Genomic DNA, 21979 nt, shown 5'->3' on the forward strand with positions numbered 1-21979 from the left:
GCGGAATACCGAGCGACGCCGTCCGTAGCAACTTGTCCGTTACAAGGACTCGGATGGTAGTCTGAGAGTCTTGGACACCAGAGGCCGCCTTCGGGCAGGGGTTCTCCTGGTATGGCACGGAATCGCCTCGCACGGCTCCGCTACAGCCTAAACACTACTGCATGGGGTGCCCGTACGACACAGGCTACGTACGTGGCACCCTTCCTAGCTCAACACACGTCGCAACGCCATACCTAGCTACGTGGCCGCGTTCCTGGGTCCAACTCGCGTCCACTGCGCCTTCACTAAGCAACGTGGCCGCCTTTGGACGGCGGCGCACCACACAACTTGGGGCCCAGCCGGGGCCCGGGCAGGTCCTCTATCACTCCTCCGCCTCTGGCCTGCGCTACGCCTACGTGTCCTGTCGTAGCCGCCTCTTGTTATGCAGTCACCAACTGCAGCAACTACTACCAGACCCGTCGTCCTCGTGGCACTCGCGGGCGCCACCCGGCACGTTGGCCGAAGGGCCGACGGCGCGAAACACACAGGCACTGCAATCCGGACCCACGAAACTGGTCTCCTATCCAAATTATTTCTGTTGAGTTAGCTTACGGGCGCCACAAACACCCTCATGGGGCGCACATCCCCTTGCCTACAGCCGCCACCTCGCTCAAGAGAAATCACCAAATTACACGTTGCCATCCACCTCCTCGTTAACACATTTATCACCAAGCTTGCTTGTCAAAGGACACACGGACTGCCTTGCAGTCACCCACGACGGCAGGCCTGCACCAAATAAGTCGTTCGCCATCAAATGCGCCCCATACATACCAAGACGAGAATGATGTGTCACAAAGCCCGATCAGCCAAATTGGGCATGCCTTCCACACGCACCATGGAACTGACCTTCAGTACGTTACCCAGCTCCTCAAGCTACGGCGACGGTGATGGAAAGCCGTACGCAGAGCACCCATGAAGTACCAGCAGACCTCCAGCATGTAGCTCACAGCCGTCGATGGATTTATTATCACACTTAAGGAGGGGTACAGTATAGACGAAATGCAAACAACCATCGTTTCCATGAGCACTCTACGGGGCCAGTAATTACTCTCCAACTCGCAAGTGCTGGCTATGGCTTCCCTGCCTACGTTGCCTACCCCTTGATACGCGACCACCATACACCATCCAGCTTCAACTCAGCGTAGCAGCTCGGAAGACAGTAATACATGCAGGAGTGCGCATATCAGTTGTCGATGTGCCCTACAAAAATCCGAAGCACACAATATCCCCCAGTCTTGACGCATTCTCAATCAGCAATACGTGCATGGAATTACTTCACTATCATATGTGCCGCCATGCGCCTTATTCAGTGCAGATCTCCCTTGCACCCAGTATGTAGCTCACAACAGTTGATTTAAGGCACGTATAATTAATTTACCCATGTCAATTTTGGCGAATTATTTTCTCAGTACCCGAACACTGTGGCTCCAATACGCAACATACCACTAGTGTCTTGCAGCTGCGGCTTAAGTCACCTGCCCCATGTATACACCGCGTGATTGAGGCTGCATGCAAGTATCTCTTCCTCTCACACCACCAAATAGACGGGCCAGATGACAATCCGTTCTATTATAGCGTTGCGGTCGCTGTCGCCGCCGCCACTAACGCTGCCATGGCTGGCGCGAGCAGGTCGGCGCGTATGATGCGCTCGATCTCAATGATCTCCTGCGCCATTCAAAAAGGCGGTGGTTTGTAGAGTTCATGGTAGCGACAGCTGCGCCAGAATGAACGCAGGTCCCTTATCCGTGCACGCACGATATCATGGCAAGATGCCCCACGTAGAGCGGATTTATTTGCTCCGAGGAGCTCACGCGCTGGGCAAACAGTACGTGACTGGACGGCATGGCGCGAACATGCGTGAACTATACTTTGTAGTAGGTCGCACACACCGCATATCATCCCACGCACCTACCTCTAATACTTCTTTGAGGTCGGGTCGGTCCTCGGGGCGTGGGCTCATGCAGCGCCGGCCCAGCGCTATGATGCCGTCCGTCATCTCCGCGCCGTCCGGCCACACCAGCGCCGGCGCACGGCCCGCCGCCAGCTCGGCGACAACATTGCGCGCGCGCAAGCGAATCACGACGACGTTCCATCAGCAAGCAAGAGGCTGGTGCCATCGAGGACGGGCGCATCCTACATACGGCGCCTACTGACAATGCGTCATGCAACGGACGTTAAGCCGCCGCTGCCCCCGCACCCACCTCCTTGCACGTCGCTGTAGGGTGTGCGGCCGCACAGCAGCTCCCACAGGCACACGCCAAAGGAGTAGCCGTCGGTGGCCTTGCTGGCCCTGCCGGTGAAGGCCTCCGGCGCCTGGGAGTCATGGCCGCGCATGTACGCACACACGGTGTGCGCGCGAAGAAGAAAGTAATGCGACACCGGCAGGTAGGAGGGCACTTGGGCATATGCATGCGCGGGTCGCAAGTGGCGTGCAGAGGCGCACAAAGAGGTTCAAAAAATGCGCGTGCATTCGTGTGTGCAAGCAAGCCGAGGTCATGCCAACTCATATGAGCAAGCGCAGTGTAAACCGCCCCCGCAGGCCGAGGCACAACGTCAGACCATCAGCACTATGTATGCGTGGCCCGACTCTTTCCCAGACACGCCTTGTGGGATTTGTGGGCCAGGATTCTAGCCATCACACTTGGGACTTTGCTTCTCACCACCCTCTGCTCTTGCTTGTGCTACGAATTCAACGACGATCAGCACTGAGACGACGTGATACGACACACGTTTATTTCTTGGACTAACACTAGATGAGACCTGTAGTGCCTTCCTACCAGCCCGGGAAAGCCCTCAACCTCAACACAAGCAATCCAGGAATGCCGTATTGTCACACCGCGCAAATGATCGCCGCTCACCATGTATGCAGGCGAGCCAAAGCTGTCAGTTGAAACGCTGTTAGCGCGCTGGGGCAGCACGTGGGACTGCAAAGAAGTGAGGGTGCAAGGGCGGGCGAGTGTGCCGCATGTAGTAGTATGCACGCATGCTAGAGAGCTTGCGTTGCTTGCAACCGTCCATTTAAATCCAACACCACAGCGGGCACTCTCCATACGCAGCGCGCGTAGCACCGTACCCGCGCTGCGTCCATGCGCGCACACGCGCACTCCCGCTAGCTCCCGCTCTACCCGCTCCCGCATCGCACGCACCAGTCCAAAGTCCGCGACTTTGGCTTTGAAGCCGCGGCGGTCATCGTGGCTCTTGGCCAGCAGCACGTTGTGCGGCTTGAGGTCGCCGTGCACCAGGCCGGTGTCGTGCAGGTGCAGCAGCCCCCGCGCCATCTCCAGCGCCGTGCGCAGCAGCGCGCGCCGCGCCAGACGCAGGTTCCAATGCGGGTTGGTGGGGATGGGGCGGAAGGCTCCCGCGCGGATGGCGGCGTGTAGCGTGCCGTCGCAAAGCTCCTGTTCATGGCGTACCGAAGACAAGCACAGGAAGAAACAAGGTCTGGAATGTCGGTGCAGACATACGGAGGAAACGCACAGCAGGCAAGGAGAGAGGGCCCCTCAGCAAAGCCAAACTGATGTCATTGGTGCACATGAAACATATGCGCGCTCCTGTGTGTTGCGGAGACACGTAATTGGGGTGTGTGTGTGTGTGTTAAAGAGCACAAGGAAAACGTTGCGCAAAGACAGTGTATGCGATGCAGCAAAGCGACGGTTTAGGGATGTTACCTGAAGTTTCCTCGCATACCTGTGTGTGTGTGTGTGTGTGTGTGTGTGTGTGTGTGTGTGTGTGTGTGTGTGTGTGTGTGTGTGTGTGTGTGTGTGTGTGTGTGTGTGTGTGTGTGTGTGTGTGTGTGTGTGTGTGTGTGTGTGTGTGTGTGTGTGTGTGTGTGTGTGCATGTGTGCGTGCGTGTGCATGTGTGTGCTTGTGTGTGAGTGAGGAGCCGTGTGTATGCATCTGCACGATGACGATCATGAATTGATTCGTCTCTGCGATGAAGTCGTGCAGCACCGCGTGAAGCACACGGTAGGGGTCATCCCCCGCCACCACGCCGCAACCTGGGTCACCGAAGCCGTCACCTGCGCCATGCATGTCGTCAGCGTCACCAGAGGAAAGGGTAGGTGGTAGGTGCATCATTCCCTAAAGAATAAAGCGCAAGCGAAAATGTACATTAGTACATAGCGGGCATCGCGCATCTAACTACCGTAAGCGTGATTAATGGTTTGCACACTCGGCCAGCAGCATGTGGCGCTGCAATGGCGATGATCATACGGACCTGACAGCAGCGGGATGGGCTGCAGCGCCCGCCGTGGTCGGCTCCGATGCGGCCTGCTTGGGGGGGGGATTACATTCATGATTACATAGGGTAGTGGTAAGGGGAGAGGAAAGTGCGAAGCAAGCATAAAAGAGAACTACATGCTACGACACGCACTGTATCAAGTGCATCACATGTGCACGCCGCAACGAGCGCTACGGACTCGTCATCGCAGTATCCCAACCAACGAACCTACTTGCTGTTGCTTCGTGCAGCGCTGGCGGTGCCTGTTGTGCCTGCGGCGCCCGGCACGGCTACGTCCTCCAGAAGGTCGAAGAATCCATTTGACAGGCGCGCGCAGCGGCTGGTGAAGGTCTGGACCAGGCTGGCGTGGTTGATGGCGGGGGACAGAAGTAGCTGCGGGCACGCACAAGATGGAAGTGAGACCAAGTGAGATTGGGTGAGATAACGTACAGGGGCACTCAGCGGCGATCTACCATGTTGTCAACTACTATGCGGCATGTTGGCACCCTGGTTTGCCAAACACGGCAAATCCATGGCCGCCCACACATTTCACCACGCCCGGCAATTGGCATATATGACCCATCCCTGCAATCGTCAGCATCCCATGAGCACTTCCGACCGCACTGGCTACGGGAAGAACCTTCTCAGAGTGTACGGCACATCACCATCGTTGCACACCGGCTACGCACGCACCTCGCGCAGCGCCGGTTTGTTCAGCTGGTTTGTCAGCATGATCTTCACGGCGCAGGCAAGGCCGTTGTAGGTGCCTGTGTTTGGAAAAGATAAACAAACCATAAGTAGGATCAGTTGCGCAAAGGCACATCCTTATAACAGGCATGCAGATGTAGGTGAAAGGTGCAGACAGAGACGGGGGGGCAGAAAGCACCCAACACCCACCTGCCACGACAACGCCGAAGCTGCCGCGCCTGCACACAAGCGTGGCAGAGTGGATTGACAGGGGGTCAGCATGGGGAGGAGGCGCCCCGGGTTCAGCAGGCATGCAACCTGAAGGCTATGGAGGCCCGTAAGACTGCTACAGTCTGCCTTGCACCGCATGCACACACGCAATGCGTACGTACCCGAGCTGCTGGAATGATAGACCGATCCCGTTCAGAATCTCATGAGGCGCGCACTCGGACACCTCGCTGGGCGACAGCTCCGTGTAGGGCGCCGCGTGCAGGCCCTGCTGCCAGGCCGGGCGAATGCTGCCGCCGCTGCCAGCAGGTTTCCTAGCGGGTGAGGGGCCCGGGAGGGGGGGTGCACCGACAGCGCCAGCCCCTGGGCCAGGCGTGGGCTGTGGCGGCAAGGGGCCGCCCGCATTCGTGGCATGACTAATGCCTACAATAGTGCCGCCTCCGCTGCCCCTGTCATGGCTGCTACTCGACCTCTGGGTCAGCGACAAGTTTCCTAGTTCCAGAGGCGCCTTCTCAAACACGGCGCCCTGCAGTCCAGCCGCTGGTGTATGCGCAGACACGGGCTGCTGGCTTGGCTGCTGGGCCAGAGCAGCGCCGTGAGTTGGGCCCGCTTGCCGAGGTACAGGCACAGGTCTGCCAAAGCGGCTGCGGGCGCAACTGGACTACTGACTCGTGCTGCAGGTGCGTTCACTTCATGAATGGTAGGCTGCGATTGTAGGCCTGGGGCCACGCGAGCCCCTAACGGCGGTGGCAGTGAGCCTGTCACTTCAATCTCGTCTGTTGTCGGTGTCGGGGCCCTGGAAGCAGAAACAAACAGAGCACATTTGCGTTTGTCGGCAGCGGTAGTTCTCTAGTACTTCGCTCCACCCTCTGCGCTGAACTACAACACCTCTCCCCGGTGACGGAACCTGGTCACGGCGCAATCTCACGTGCACCGGCGCTCGTGCGCGCGCTCGACTCCGCACCTTTGTGAAGCTCCTTGTGCGTCACCTCTGCCAGCGTCACGGACGCCTAGGAAGCAAGCTCGCAGAAGCATTTCCAAGCTAAATCGGCTCTCGGGCTGGTTCTTATACAGAGGGCGGGAAAATGGGGCAGTGGGCGCGTGGGGGACCTATATATATATATATGGGGCTTGTTGCCAAGCAAGATTGGACGCACAAGTCAGGAGGGGGAGCCAAAATCGTGCACGCGTCAGCCCTCTGCTAAGCAAGTAGTGATACATCGATCACTGAGTATTAGCTGTGCCAGCTCCGGGCACACTTTGCTGTTGCTCGGCACTGTGGTTTCTATGTCGGAGTCTTTTGAGTAGTTTTCATGAGTGCGCGGCATGGGTATACATACTGTATCTAAAGGTACTTTGAATAGCTCCCAGGGCCTCCTGCCAGAGTTTAGGACCCCACTATGCCCAATTGGCTTTCATGTCCTTTTCGCCCTCGCGCCCAGAAATACGCGTGTTACACACAAACTAATTGATCAAACAACACGGCGCACTGGTACATCAACAATTTAGCCCTGATACGCGACGTCACACAGAAGTAAGAGTGCCGTTGGTTGCCAAGCAACGCCCAGGGTGTGACCCCTTCTAAACATATTTCTGGACACATCACTGGCGTATTACATACTAGCGGTCTTCCCTAGCGCAGCACCGGAGACTTTCTCTTGGGAGATTCGAGTTCTGTTTGGGCAGCGCTTGGAGTCTTCAATGCAATGCGCCAGGCAGCAGTCACACCTTGAATAGCAGATGTGGAGGTGCGGCCTTAGATGCTTCGGGGTGTCGCCACACACCCAGGACCAGGAGAACGAACCACAGAATGGCGACTCGTCGAATGGAGCGACCGAGCGCCAATGTCCGGTCGCGGCCGTCTCAGATAATAGCCATCGCAAAGAAGACGGAAAGGAAGCGCTGGATGCAGCGGGAAATGAGCCGGATGGGACGCTGTCGGTCGACACTTCTGCTCTGCGTGACGGTGACATGTCCGGTGCCACGCTTATCGATACCACACTGGCAGCGCCTGCCCACCTGTCGCTTATGGGGGTGCACAGCGAGACGTTTCCGATTTCACCAACGGATGCAAGCACAGCCGTTCTGCCCAGCCTGAACAGTGCGCGACCGGAGCTTGCAGCGCTTTCCATGCTCTCGAGCAGCCAGAACTCATTCAACTGCTCGCAACTATGGGGGCCAAGCACGGCCATGGCCATGGACCAACTTTCTACTCTAAACAGCCAGTCAGCAGGTATGATGCGCAATAACAAGACACGCAGTGCGCTGGGCCCATAGAAGCTGGATGTCGCGCCTGTAGAGTTTGCACTTGTCGTGTCACACAGGGAACGTTTTGCGCCAGTTACATTGAGCATCGTCGAATTTGCATGCAGACACCTTCATGCTCATGAGCGGCTCACGGCTCTCCGTATCGGGGGTTGAGCGGCCGCCCATGCACTTGGACAAGAGCTTTCCGCAGCTGCCGCGTACGCTCGCAGTTAAGCTGTCCAGCTTTGAGGCGCTGCTGGCTGCGGTGTCAGACCACGTTTGGGTTGGACAGGTGCGGCACTCGTACCCAGTTACGGGAGGGGATATGGCAGTTTGATTCACGCGGGTACCACTCTGGTCTTTTGCTGTGTCCAAACTTTGACAGCCTGGTAGACCCAACAGGTATCATCTGACCAGGCCGCCAGCATACCTCATCTCGTTGTGTAGTATACGGTTACTATGGTGCGGAGCTGAGCAGATGAAACCTGAAAGGCCGTACTGCTGCAGCCGTGCATGGGGTGTGCAGTGGGACACGCAAATATTTTCGTCGTGAAAACTAAAAGCGTGATAGCGTGATGGATAGCGTACGCACAGTGTATGCAGGATACGCAATCGACACTGTAAAAAGAATAGGCATCAAAAAGTTATGTGCACAATTGTCCGGGGGGGTGCATGCTCCTAGCCAAACCCGCACGCTCGGGGGGCTCTGGGAGTCGCCCGAGGCAAATCCTACCTCAATATTTAGACGCCGCCTTTTTGTAGGTACATAACTTACATCATTAGTGGGCATTAGCGCTCGGCAGAGGACAAAACATGTTGGTCAGGGCTCAAGTCGCGAAATTGACCAGAGCCCATATCTCGCATAGGCGGTATTTTGGGCCTGTATCTAGTGCCATCGACTAAGGTTCACCGATAGATGTCATCCGGACTGCGTAGGGCAAATTCCAGTAAGTCCTGGCGAGCGCGACATTTAGCATTTCGACTTCGGCTCCCGCTCGAGTTTGTGCCCGGAAATCAATCAGGGACCTTATTATATGTCACATGATGACATTTCGGCAGTCTAGGGCATTGGACACACGCAGTCCCTAGGGACTTGCCGGAGTGGTACCCGCGTGGTTTGATTGTGCCTGTGGCGGCCCTGGTTGCAGTGGTTTTGGTGTGCACCCAGACTACTACGCTGCCCCCTGGCGCTTACAGCTGCATCTCTTTCATGTGCAATGCATGCTGCAGGGTGCACAGGGCGCCGTGCTGCGAGGTTGGTGGATTTGGGCTGTGGTGCCATGCATTTGCAACCAAGCTTGCAACAGCCTGCTCTTGATATGCTTGAAAGAACGCAACAAGCACAAGCGAACATGACATTGTAGAGCCGAGGCCAGTGAGCTAGCACAACCAAAAAGGAAAGCGTGAGCATTCTATGTGCCCGTGAGCATTCTATGTGCCCCCTCGGATGGTGTTGCCCCCATGTGATGTGCCCCCGCTTAGCCTTCCTGTTGCATGCACCATGGTGGATAGCAAAGCAGCTGACACGGGCTTGCCTTGTTTTGTGTTTGTGTCACCTCCTCGCAGCAACATGGCGATCAGGCTGCACAGTCGCTGTCAAGTGGCTTGTGACTGATGCGGTGGACGTGCATGCGGCATACATGGAGGCCCTTCTGGCCAAGATGCTCGGTGAGCTTGCGGCCCTACCATCTCCCTGGGCTGCACGAGTTGTGCAGCGGGTTCCTGCATGCCCGGGCACTGGGGCCACATTGTTACTGTTAAGGGATGATTGGGTCAGTCACTCCCCACAGTCACTCCCCCGCTCCATCTCTCCCTGGGTCATCCTGCATGGTCAACCTGGCGATAACGGGAATGTTTGCCGACCCGGCCAATCTGGAGAGGGGAGTTGGTTGCCAATCTGCCAATCGGACCATGACCGGGCCAACTACCGTACTGCGGATTGATTTCTAAATCAAATAATTCTGGGGGCGTGATTCTTAAAAATTAAAAATATCAAATATTATGGGGGCCTCAAGTCTTTAAAAGTAAAAATAATTCTCCTCGCGGGGCTCCTGAAAAGCTGTGGGAATCTGTGGGGTCTCGAGCCAAAAACAGCTTTGCCCGTGTCTGTGTGCTTCAGGAGGCTCCGGGTGGCATGGCACTGAAACATTAAGAATAATTTTGGCGGGGCTGTGCCGCGCTCCTTAAAAATTAACAATCCTCCTAAAAATTCCGGCGTCCTTAAAACTTCAATAAGTATAAATTATAAGCGAAGTACTGTAAACTACCAAATTGTAAGCGAAGTACAGTAAAACTCCTAGTGTTCGGAGAGGGTGTCCCCAAATAGCTACAATTATTCTTTCATATTTCAGGAGCATCGAAGTGTTCAGGCTAAAAACTGTTCTGAAACTTCGGGGGGCCTGTGTGTGGCACCCCAAGCGGCGCACCAGCCGCGCGCACCATGAGCACATCCACATGTCCTCATAGTCCACCATGCAGCACAATGTAGCACGTCACATCCACAGCTCCTACCTTTTCATCAGCAGTACTACAGTATTTGGGTGCCATATGTGGGCTGAGCCTCCCGAGTGAAGCGATCCTTGTGCCTTGGGGCTGCATGAGTCCAGGCCCCTACAGCATCGAAATGGCATCATGTGACATATGTAAAGGTCTCAAAATGATTTCTGGTCATACATTGTAGCAAAAACCGGTCAAAACGCTAATTGTTGCGCTCATTAGGATCCCCGTCAATTCAGCGTGAAGCTATCTTACATCTAAATGTGCAAATAACCTGCATAAAACCCAGGAAGAAGACACCTCCTATGCGATATGGTGTGTGGAGCAGACAGACTGCGAGTTGCCTGATCTGCGCATGTATTATCTGGTGATGTTTGTTATTTGATGATTTGTGCATGCCAAATTGCGTCTGCAGACAACAAGGAAAACATGCATATTAAGCGCATTTAAGGATGCGGATTACAATTGAAGGGGCATTTAAGGCGCGATGTGCACCCAGAACGCTCCCAATCCTGCCCGAATGGTTGCAACAATCCTCATATGGATGCGGATGTTACAGAGGGGACAGTCCCAGCTCCCGAAGACGCCGAGCCATCACATGCTATCAGGGCCCAACCCCGACTTTGCTGCAAACCCTCCCGCGGGCAAAGTCCGTGTGACTCCGCGCACAGTTAGTCCTAGCCAAGCCTCAACCCGCCAGAGCCCCACCGCTGTGCCTCAACGCCACAAGCCTAGGCACAGGAGTGCCGGGAAACGTCTAGGCCGCAGGACACACGCACAGCGCACGCACTAACCAGGGCGCAAGCGTCCAGGTACTAGAACGGTCGCCCACACGTGCATCCTGCCCACACACAGAGCCACCAACCACGCACAACCTCTCACGGCGAGGGGGGCGGGGAATCAGCGTCATACGGCAAGCGCAAAACCATGCCGTCACCAACAGCCCGAGATATGAAGGGATGCGCAAACGGCACAGCGTCCCAACCCTTTGGCCTGATACCCAAAGTCACAAACGTCTGGAGACGACCCCAGAAGTCAGCTACGACGGCAAGTCCAATGTTCAGCACCCGGGCCGACGGCAGCTTCGCTCGCGCCGCCAACCCGGCCATAACCACACGCTGCCGACCAAAGTCCAGGGCAGACATAGCAGCGAGACACACCACATCCCACACAGGTGGCGCAAGCCCCGCAGGCGGGCGCACTAACCACAACTCCTCACGAGAGAAGGCACTTAGAGCCTCCTCCGGCAGGAACCCCACAGCCATCCCCATACTTTCCCGCAGTGACAGCGCAACAGTGCAGTCCCAAAACCAGTGACGCCGGTCCCCATCCTGCATGTCCACCCCACACGCCCAACACGGGTCAACAGTAACGCCTCGCGCCCGCTCGCTAGCATGCCGTGGAAACGCCCAGCAAGCGTTGGCGGCCACACGCCACAGTGCTTCCTCATATGACACCTATAGGGTACCGAAATTAACAAATTGCTGGCAGGGATACCAGGCCATACCAGCTTCTTGAAGACTATAGCTATTCCATTCACACACGGTAATACTACGTACGGGTGCGAGTTTCATTGGAGTTGGCCCAAACCCGTTCAGTACGTGCACCAATGGTGCACTTGCGACGTTTGCTTGCTGTACTTGCTTGTGCAACACAGGAGCATAATAGAAATGTAAGCTAGTGTGAATGCAAATGCAAGACGCCACCGAGTGCTCCAGGCTAGCAAGCAGCAACAAAAAAGTTAGAGTTAGCAGCAAAAGTGGTTACTTCTTACTGGGTGCTGTTGTTACTGGCACGCCCCACACGGCTCCGCAGCAGGCGCGCCAAATGGGTACACTGGCATGAAGCAGACCGCTGGCCTGGGCAGGGCTGACGTGTACCAGCTCGCGCGGCGGCTAGGCTGCCATTCGCAGCACCGCGAACCCCACAAAATAAACCCACATGGAACGCAGTTAGGCATCCGCGGGCGCCCCAGATGTACATGTGAGGGCAAGAGGGAAGAGTCGGCAGGAGAAAGGATGCAGTGTTCCAGATGTCAGGAGCGATGCCAGCCAATGAGGCGACGCAGGTTGGCTGCCTCGGTGGTGCCAGGCTGATTAGAGGGCTGAAGGGTGGCTACACCGGGTGACCTGGTACTGGAAGTATGCAGTGGTGCCGGTCAGGCATGGTGAGTAGTGGGCGCCGCTGCATGGGTCCATGCCACGGGCAATGCTGGGCAACAGCAGAAGGACGGCTTGCCTCGCACAACCAGGACGGACGGGCGTGGACTGCGGTGTGGTTCCCCACAGCCATCCAGGAACCGGCCCACACACGGTGCAGCAGGGCCGGCTGGGTGGGGGAACCATGCTGGCAAGCCGGGGTGGCGAGTGGCGTGTCAATGTATCTGAAGCCGCTGTAGGCCCCAGAAAAGCGCCAGAACCAGTCAAGTTGTATAACGACCTGTGACCTGCGACCTGCGCATGCATTGGGGCCGTGTGATGCAAGTGCGTGCATGTGGACACGTGAATGCTCTGGCTGCACCTGCAAGCAGGAGGCTCGCCCTTGCCAGACGCTCAAGGATGAAACCTGGGCAACAGATTCCGGCATGAACTTGCTGGGGCCCGAAGCCATTATCCCTCGAACGCCAGTTCAGAGAAATGCTTGCTGTGTGAATGCAAATGCAAAACACCGTTGAGTGCTGCGTGCACAAGTGGTTACGTGTTACCTTTTGAGACGAGTCACCTTTGAGAACTAGCTATGGAATATGGTAGTGGGGGAGGAGGTTGGCGGGTCAGGGGTAGTGGGTGGGGGAGTGCACGACAGGCCACGAGCACATGAAACCATTGGCACCTCCCACAACCCTAACCTCCCAAACCTCCACTTTGCCTGCACCTTCTCCACATACAGCGCATCCCTACCTGGTGCAAACCTTCGAGTACGGCATGGCCTCACTCAATGACAACTTTGACCAGCACCGTAAGCCCGTGGACGTGCGCACCCCGGCTTCACCCTCTCCGCTTCTGCATGGCACAGCCGCTGCCTCCACCATCGTGTCGGTGCCCAGCGGCGGTGCGCCCAAGCACAGCCAGCTGCAGCAGCAGACCCACTACCGGGCCGTGCAGCCGCACACGGCCGCGCAGACACACAGCATTTGCAGCAAGGACCGGGACCGCTGCTCCACGCAGCAGCAGCCGCTTTCCATGTCCGCAGCAGCCTTGGCACTGCAGAGCTTTGTCATGGAAGACGCATTCCCGATCGTGGCATCTGGCAGCTTCACGGCCGGCCCCACGCCCATTGCCGCGCAGGCAGCGCTTGCTAAGCATGCTGCAGCACAGCATTCGCCCGATGACTCCTCGGCCACGCATCAGCGACACAAGCAGGAGGCGCAGTCATCTTCACCAGATGCGCCCGCCACGTTGCCGCCACAGGAATGCGGTGGTGCCGGCAGGCACATAGACGGTCGCATACCAGGCGCAGCCGCGCACACCGGTGCCGGTAGTACAGCAGCTACGCCATTGTCTTCGGCCTCGCTCTCACAGCAGCTGGCGGGTTACATGCAACCCCAGCATTCACAGCCGCAGAAACAGCAGCAGCAACTGCGCGGCTGCGGTGGGCAGCAGCAACAGCAGCAGCAGTTGCTGTCGCAGCTGCATCGGCAGTACCGATCACCTGTGAGCGGCCAGCACCAGCACACACAGCGCAACCCGCCTGATGACGTGTCTCGTGTGTGGACCAGCGATGATAGCTTTGATGGCAGCGCGAGCCGCCTCGCACATGGCTCCAATACATCGGTGGACTGCCTTGATGTGCTGAAGCAGCTGGGCGCGGCACCGGGCAAGTACGTGGTGCAGATCGTGAGCGAGTGGTGCGATGAGGGCACGCTGCACGTTGCCATCCGCAAGGGCGTGTTCAGGGCGCAGCCGCAACACGGCCGCTCTCAGACGTGGGCGCTGCGGGCGCTGCTACAAACTGCACGCGAGGTGAGACATTGCGCTGTGTTGAGGCGAGCTGCAGCCATAGGGTTGCAGACTTTTGAACTTCAAAGCTCGTATACTTCTTAACACATGGTTGCCATGTTCCCTGACAGGTCGCTTTGGGTATGTGCCACCTGCACTACTCCCTCAACATCATCCACGGTAAGAGGCCGGGCCCCAATTCTAATCATTGCCTGGCTCTGAGCACCTAACTACACTCTTCTCACTCCCGGCCTGCCATCACTACTCCACCCCCATCCACCCACCCGCTAGGCGACCTTAAGCCCGGCAATGTACTGCTCAAGAGCAGCCGCGTGGACTCACGTGGCTTCGTGGCCAAGGTTGGAACTTTGGTGCACAGCTGTGTGTTACGTCGCAGCAGCTGCTGGCATACGGACGACCTTCTTGCAGCATGCAGTGACACTGCAGTGCATGTACGTCGTGCCTCCTTCCTCATCCGCGTCTGATCTCCAACCGCCATCACAACCACCGCATTTGCCGCTTATCCTGCATGCTACAGGTCGCGGACTTCGGCCTATCACGCCTGCTTTGCAACCAGACCGACGGCTTCGTGTCTACGGCCGACTGGGGCACAGTGCCGTACATGGCGGGCGAGTACCTGGACAACAAGCTGTGCAAGAGCTCAGACGTGAGTTTTGACGGTTTTCGCGTGTAAACATTCAAACATTAAGATGTATGAGTGGCGTGGCAAGTCTCAACTTGCTCAGTCGTCCAAGGCAACTACAGATACATATATATAAAATGCAGGTACCGTACTGCCAATATGTACTCGTGTTCTGAATTGTCGGGGAGGGGGTCTGAAAATAGCTGGAATTAAACTTTAGTTATTAATTTTCGGGGAGGCGCCACACACCTATTGCAATCTTGGCACAAATGTTCGGGGAAGATGGGCGGCTGCGGCGGCAGCCCCCTACGGATACCGGACCAATCCTGGTGCTTGACCTTGCGCCAGTGCATCTGCATCTGTGCGCGTGTAAGCTACAATTTCAACCTAAACTGAATCATGAAAATACCGTACGCACACGCAAGCACACACGCACACACACACACACACACACACACACACACACACACACACACACACACACACACACACACACACACACACACACACACACACACACACACACACACACACACACACACACACACACACACACACACACACACACACACACACACACACACACACACACACACACACACACACACACACACACACACACACACACACACACACACACACACACACACACACACACACACACACACACACACACACACACACACACACACACACACACACACACACACACACACACACACACACACACACACACACACACACACACACACACACACACACACACACACGCACACACGCACGCACGCACGCACGCACGCACGCACGCACGCACGCACGCACGCATGCTCACGGGCGGGGAGCTCCGGACCGGATGGTATTTGCCAGCTCCATGATCGGCCTGTCAAACTCGCTATCACTCTCCTCCTCGCTCTCCTCCTCGCTCTCCGCCTCGCTATCTTGCCCATCACTCTCCTCCCCATCGCTTCCCTCCCCATCGGTCTCCTCCGCATTGCTTTCCTCCCTGCCGCTCCCCTCCCCACTGCTCGCCTCCACAATCTCCACCTCTGCCTCGCGATCGCACTCCTCCTCTTCCAACTCTGCGCGCGCCCTCTTCCTGCCGGTAGCGCGGCCACGCCCTGTGCCCCTGCGAGCACCCCGGCGTCCGCCCTGGCCCGGCTCCTGGCCCCACGCCAGGCCTCTGCCCCTGCCGCGGCCCCTGCCGCGACCCCCAATTTTTTCTGCTTTTCTAGTATGACACGCACAAATTTTCGCGGCTTGGGCTTATAAAATATGAGCTACATTGTTTCGGTTCCATATTCGTGAGCCCACACGAAATTTAGAACACGAATACATATTGGCAGTACGGTAGTCATTAAGACATATACGCACACACACACGATGCATCCATCCGAGGCCTAAAGTAGCTATCCCCTGTTGCTTACATGCGCAGGTGTACTCATTCGGTGTGCTGCTGTGGCAGATGTTCACCGGCAAGGCACCGTTTGCGGGCCACCACGAGGGTCAGTTGGGGTGGCGGCATGGTGGGTGACGGATAATGAGTACTAGTTGGACGGGCACAATTCTGGGAGTGTCATGTTCTGCTCGTTGTTGACTGCTGACGCAAGTTATTTGTCTGCCTTGTGTCGTCTTGTGCAGCACAAGTGGCGGTGGGTGTGATGACTGGGAGCCTGCAACTCGAGTGGCCGACCAACATGCCACCGCCCCTGGCGCGCCTGGGCCAGGCCTGTTGCCGCCACGAGCCCCAGCAGCGACCCACGTTCAAAGTAAGGCGCCTTGCCAATCATCACAAGCTATCACACAACGGTCGGCTGCGCTGCTACATCTTTACCGCCCTTCAAGTGTTTGACTGCCTTTGCTGACTCGTTAAGCCCTACCTGCCACCACCTGCAGGATGTGGCAGTCGCGCTGGCTGGCATCGAGACGCAGATCCGCGAGACACACTCACGTGCCAGGATGCTCCAACGCATTGGCAGCGAGCACCCCGCGCCCGGCGGCCACCCCGCCGCCGCCATCGGCTCTGCCTCCGCCACCTGCACCGCCGTCTCGGCTCATGCTGACTCGTACGGCGGCTACCCGGGCCATGCAAGCCCCGGGGTGCTGCTGCCCCTGCCCGGCTCGGTGCCGCCATCCATGCTGCCGCCGTCACTGGGCCTGGGCCTCGGGCTCAACAGCCACCAGCTGCCCACGCTGCCCGCACACTCGCTTCCCACGCCCGGCAGCTTCAGCAGGGTGCTGAAGCAAGCACACAGCCTGCCGTACCAGCTGCCGCAAACCAGCCACGGCGGCGCGGCCGGCAGCGCGTTTGCTGCCTCCGCTACTGTCTGCGGCATCAACGGCATCGGCGGCGGCACCAATGGCGGCAACACGCCCGTCACCGCATTCGCGGCGCACATGTCCACTGTTGGCGCATCCAGCATCACCACGGCATGCACGGCCGCCGACCACTCGGCAGGTTTCCTGCTCGGCAGCATCCATGAGCTGCCAACCATGTATGCGGCTGGCGCCACGATGGCCGTACTGCCCTCCTCGACGCTGCTCTCCGTTGCCATTCCGTCGGCTGCCGGCGGTGTGGCGGCGCCCACGGCTCCAGAAGGGTGGATGCTGGGCTCGGCAAGCCACATGGAGGCAGCCATGGCCGCAGCCATGGCTGCCTCTGTGGCGGCGCATCCAGGCGTAGCCTCCTCGGGCGCCAGGGGAACGCCCATGGTTGCAGCGGCCGCCGCGGTGGCCGCTGCTGCTGGCGTGGCGAGTGCGGCACCCAGCCACTCTGCAGCTGTCCAAACCATGAGCTTGGATCTGGTGCCGCCTCAGGAGGGCAGCCAGGACGCGGCGTTGGCGCTGCAGGCCGCCGCCTCGTGGGTGGAGACTGGCAGCAGCTCATCGACGCCCCACAATGCTAACGGCACCGCGCGGCTGCCACAGCCAGCCAGCGCCTCGCCGGCGCACCACCTACAGCAGTACACTGCAGTGCCGCCTGGGGCCCTGCCGCTCATGCCATGGCTGCAGCCTCTGCCAGCAACGACGGGCGCTGCTTTCCCGCAACAGCAGCAACAGCACGTGGCTTACGGGCAGCCGTACCGGTATCCACTCATGTACGGTCCGGTGCGCAAACAGTCCAGCCCGCCTCTGCTACGGGGCCCCAGCGGCTCCCGCCTGATACACGCCAGTGTGGAAGTGCCACTGCCTGTGCCGCTGCCCGCGGCAGCTGCTTCCCCCAACACTGGCGGTGCTGGTACCGGTGCCGGTATCGCTGCCGCGGTTGCACCGCTGGCAGGTATGCCCGCGCCGGTGCCACAGCTGGTGTCGCAGCAGCAGATGCCTGGCGCAGGCATCTGCTGCTGCGCGGCGCCAGCTGAGACCGAAGTCGCTAGCGGCAATGGGCCGCAGCATGCGCTGCATGCGCAGCCGGGCACGGCGTTACCACATTACAACTACGTTTACACGTACCCGGCCCCGGCGCCGCTGCCGCTCCCGCTGCCGGGGCCGGGGCCTGTGCCTCCGCAGCTGCCGCAGGCGCCGCGGCCCAATGACCTCCTGCCCGCCGCTGCTCCCTCGGCGCTGAGCACCTCTGTGGGCGCCAGCGCAATCGGCAGTACGGGTGCAAAGATGCTGGCTAGCCCGACAGCCAGAACCGCCGGCGCAACCGCTGCTGCGCCGGCTTCTACTTCAATGGGCGCAATAGCAGTCGTGGCGCCTTCGGGCTTACAGCAGGCCGCCTGGCCGCAGCAGGGTTCTTTGGGTGGCGCAGGCGACGGTGTCGATGCTGGCGCGGGTGCGCGCCCCAGCGGCGGCGGGTATGGTGCCACTGGCGGGTCTGAACTGTCAGCCGTCGCTAGCCTGGGAGGCATGGGCCCGGGCTTGGCTGGCATCGCTGTGCTGTTGGGCGGCGACCGCTGCAACGTGACCGCCGCTGCGTTGCCTGGCCACAATGCCGCCGCCATCGTCGGCCCCGTCAGCTTGGCGGCGGCTGCCAGAGATGCGGCCGTGCCGTGGGCGGGTCCGGACACCAGCAGCATATGCGCCAGCGATGCCGTGACGCTGGGCGGCACGCCAACAATGCACCACGACATGGGCTTTGCAGGGCCCTGGGCTGCGGACGCGCAAAGCTGCTTTCCGGAGCGGCGCCCCTCAACGCAGGAGGTGCAGCTGGATATCACCCTGGGTCGCATGGGCGGTGTGGTTGCGGACGCTCTGAGTCTGAGGTTGCTGGAGTGCAATGCTGCTGCGGCCGAGCCGCCGGCAGCCGAGAGCAACATTGACCGTGAGCAGCAGCCGTCGCTTTCCTTCCCGCTTCCGCCAGTCGTGCACTCCGGAGCCCAGCCATACCAGCCGCTGTTGACACCGCCGCGCACTGGTAGCGGCGGCGGCGTGGTGGGCACGCTGGAGCTGGTGGCAGCAGCTGCTACCAATAGCGGTGGTGGCAGTGGGCCTGTCGCCGGGGTGAGCATGGGCCCCAGCACCCAGTCACACCAACAGCTGCTGCAGCACCATCACCAGCAACAGTGGCAGCAGCAAATCCAATACCAGCAGCAAATCGTGATGCAGCAGCAACAGCAGCTGAAGCAGCAGCTTTTACAGCAGCAACAGCAGCTACAGCACGACCAGCAGCAGCTGCAGCACGACCAGCAGCTGTTGAAACAACAGCAGCAACAGCTGATGCTTCAGCAACAGCAACAACAGCAGCTGGCGCCAGTGCTGCGCCGCTCCTTGACTATCGGCACTCGGCGCCGGTCGCTCACCGCGGCAGGCATGAGCAGTGCCGCCGCCGACGAAGACTTGGCACCGGGGCGGCGGAGCATGGACGAGGCCGCGGCCCTGTGGCGACTGGCGAACCCCGGCCGCGACGGCAGTGATGGAGCGGGTGGGCCACGCATGTCGACCAGTACTACCCTGACCTGGACCTCGTCCGTCGCCAGGTCCGGCAGCAGCGCACAGCCCTTCCACAGGCTGCCCGGCGGGCCTGCAGCAGGCCAGACCTCGGCGCCGTCGTCCGCGGGCCGCCTGCAATGCCTCCAGCTGCACCAGCACCAGCAGGCGGAGCAAACGCCGCACCTCAGCTACGGCCAGCAGCAGCCTCCGGCGTCAGCGGTGCCGTCGGCTTCGGGCTCCGCCGCGGCGCACATGCCGCTGGCGCAGCGCAGCATGGCGGCTGGCGTGATGCAGGCGGCATTTGGGTTTCCAGGCTCGGCACGCAGGGCACACACCGTCCACACCTTACGCGCCAGCAGTGCCGGGGTTGGCCTGCTGTCGGCCTCCCCTAGTGCGAGCCACCGAAGCAGCATCAACCTGCTGTTGGGTAGGGCCGGGCAGGACGCGACCGCAGACAGAAAGGGTCCCGGCGGCAGCAGCCCATTATTATCGTCTATGATGGCGATTCCACTAGCGCCGCTGCATGAGGCTTTTGAGAGCCCCGCGGGGCCGGACAGGATGCTTGGTGAGTGACGACAGGGAGACACATGGCAAGGCGTGCGGATTAGTAAAGGGAGATCGGGCACATTTTCGGTCTGGGCAGTGGGGGGTGGGAAGGGAGAGTGGCAGTCATGGCATGACAAAGAGTGGAGAGTGGTAGTCGTGGAATTCCGCATGTGTCAAGTGGAGTAGGCCAGCTGAAATAAGGCCCAATTTGTACCTGAACGGGTTCGCGTTGGGTGTATTGCGGGTCTTTCCTTGCGCTGGGACTCTACCCCAAGCGTGCTGCTGTTTTTTGCCGTACGGTATTTTTTTGCTGTACGGTATGTTTTTCATTCCGCACATACTTAACTGTTGGTGAGGTTCATTACTGTAGACCATTTGAAATCACCGCTACCTGGAAGAAACGGTGGTACTGTGATAGCACACCGGCATGCCTTGAATGCTGTTGGCGTTGATGCTGCATTCGATGACTGGGCCCACTGCAGATCGCACAGGGCTGCAACCCCAGGTCACAGCGAAGCAGGTGACAGTTGAGCACACGCAGACAGTGCTTTCGTATGGCTGGCCCAACGCACGTGCCGAAGAATGCTGGGCAGGTGAAGAAGGATTGACGTTGGTCCCCAGTGCTATTGCTAGGTCCGTTTCCGGGAGGTGTTGGCTGGCAGCGGGCACACCCACAAAAGATAATAGGCGTAGCAGCCGCTGCTGTAGGCGTGCAGCTGGCGGGACATGCTAGATGGAAGGGTGGCGCACAGAGATGAGAGGCAATCGGCAGAGCTGGCAGTGCACAAGCATGGTAATAATTGACGATGGGCCGTGCCTTCGAACTGCAGCGAGTGAAAGAGCACATGCCGCATGGCTGGCGTACAGCGTCACCACACGTGCATGTGTCTCGCAAATAAACGTGTGCGGTGCAAATAACCAATGTCGAACTTTGTATACTATCATCAACCCGGTCTCACCCGCGTTGTGGGCACCGTCCAAATTTGCACTCGCTTCAACCCCGCAAAACTGGTCGGGGCAAAAGTCCGACTAGGAAACTAACCTGACCTACCCCTACACTCCTGTCGTGTCAGATCCGTAGTCCGACATTTGCCCCAGTGCCGTACGGCCCTTTCCGTGCGGGGGGTCTTGGGGGCAGATAGGGGGGTTCCCCGACGGCAAAAAGGTCACCCCTGACTCCCCCGCGCTCTCAGGCACTTCTCATACATAGCATTGACCTGCTGGTTGAGTGGCAGGGCGGTCTGCGCTCGCCTGCGGTCGAAATGGACGGGTTTTGGCCAGCCAGCCAGCGAGCTCGATGGGTACGTGCAGGCACGGTCGAGCGGAAACGTGCTGGAGGGGGCATAAACTCACTCAACATGCTATTTAGACACATGATACCGCATTGGAATGTATCCCGGAGCAAAATGCAAGAATCAGCCGACCGCCCATTTCGCGACCGAGGTCCCTGAAGCAGCCATTTCCTCAATATCTCAGCGTTGCCGTGCCTATACGTAGCTATAAGTAGATGTTAGAGGGTCTCTACGGGGGCTAAAAGCAGCTCTTCGCGCAAAATGTCGGGGCATGCAGCTGCATTTCGCGAGCTCGGCGAACGGACAGGCCGCGGCAGGGCCCATAACAGCTAATCATAACATACATATGTCATGAATAGGCACTTGGGACGGTTTGGGCCTTGGACGGTGCCGCCGCGTGTATGGGCACGTCCCGGGTGAGACCGGGTTGACTATCATGGGAATATTGATGCACTAGCGGACGCTGACAGTCGTCGGTGGCGTTCTTGTCCGTGCGTTGATGAGACTGATCCCAAGCTGCGCGCCGGATTGGGTTGGACACAATGAAGGATGGCGCACCTTCACTCAGCCTCGCCATTCGCGCCACGTCTGCCTCCCGCCATCCACACACATACACACTAGAGGTGCACCACTGAAAGGCGCCGCGTGCTTCACAACATCACACACGCTTATCACACCGCACCTTGACTTACCTCACCATTCACGCCGCGCCTGCCTCACGCCATCCACACAAGCGAACTAGGGACGCGCGGCCTGCCTCGTAAGGGCGCTGTGG

The 21979-nt window shown here is 58.8% G+C and overlaps 2 protein-coding genes across 5 annotated transcripts; one reads left to right on the plus strand and one right to left on the minus strand.

Moving 5' to 3' along the window:
- Positions 1-27: 27 nt before the first annotated feature.
- Positions 28-6465, minus strand: CHLRE_02g141926v5 (uncharacterized protein). 2 transcript variants are annotated; one of them, XM_043060123.1, is made up of 13 exons: positions 6138-6465; positions 5609-5969; positions 5338-5552; positions 5156-5184; positions 4952-5025; positions 4491-4651; positions 4256-4308; positions 3895-4058; positions 3186-3437; positions 2898-2963; positions 2241-2352; positions 1952-2185; positions 28-1704 (listed from the first exon to the last, which is right to left on the minus strand). In XM_043060123.1, the coding sequence occupies exons 2-13, from the start codon at positions 5627-5629 to the stop codon at positions 1694-1696; spliced, it is 1392 nt and encodes a 463-aa protein (XP_042927883.1). In that variant the 5' UTR covers positions 5630-5969; positions 6138-6465; the 3' UTR covers positions 28-1693. The 2 variants fall into 2 exon arrangements, with proteins under 2 accessions (XP_042927883.1, XP_042927884.1); XM_043060122.1 differs by having other exon boundaries at positions 3877-4058.
- A 110-nt stretch (positions 6466-6575) lies between these two features.
- On the plus strand, positions 6576-20857 carry CHLRE_02g141946v5 (uncharacterized protein). 3 transcript variants are annotated; one of them, XM_043060124.1, is made up of 11 exons: positions 6576-7406; positions 7546-7712; positions 8651-8675; positions 8987-9088; positions 12803-13875; positions 13983-14031; positions 14143-14210; positions 14390-14518; positions 15927-15996; positions 16133-16260; positions 16388-20857. In XM_043060124.1, the coding sequence occupies exons 1-11, from the start codon at positions 7370-7372 to the stop codon at positions 19937-19939; spliced, it is 5400 nt and encodes a 1799-aa protein (XP_042927886.1). In that variant the 5' UTR covers positions 6576-7369; the 3' UTR covers positions 19940-20857. The 3 variants fall into 3 exon arrangements, with proteins under 3 accessions (XP_042927886.1, XP_042927885.1, XP_042927887.1); XM_043060126.1 differs by lacking the exons at positions 6576-7406; positions 7546-7712 and adding an exon at positions 8106-8478; XM_043060125.1 differs by lacking the exons at positions 8651-8675; positions 8987-9088; positions 12803-13875; ... (4 more) ...; positions 16133-16260; positions 16388-20857 and having other exon boundaries at positions 7546-8056.
- Positions 20858-21979: the final 1122 nt, after the last annotated feature.

This window comes from Chlamydomonas reinhardtii, chromosome 2 (assembly GCF_000002595.2).
Source record: "Chlamydomonas reinhardtii strain CC-503 cw92 mt+ chromosome 2, whole genome shotgun sequence".
NCBI lineage: Eukaryota > Viridiplantae > Chlorophyta > Chlorophyceae > Chlamydomonadales > Chlamydomonadaceae > Chlamydomonas > Chlamydomonas reinhardtii.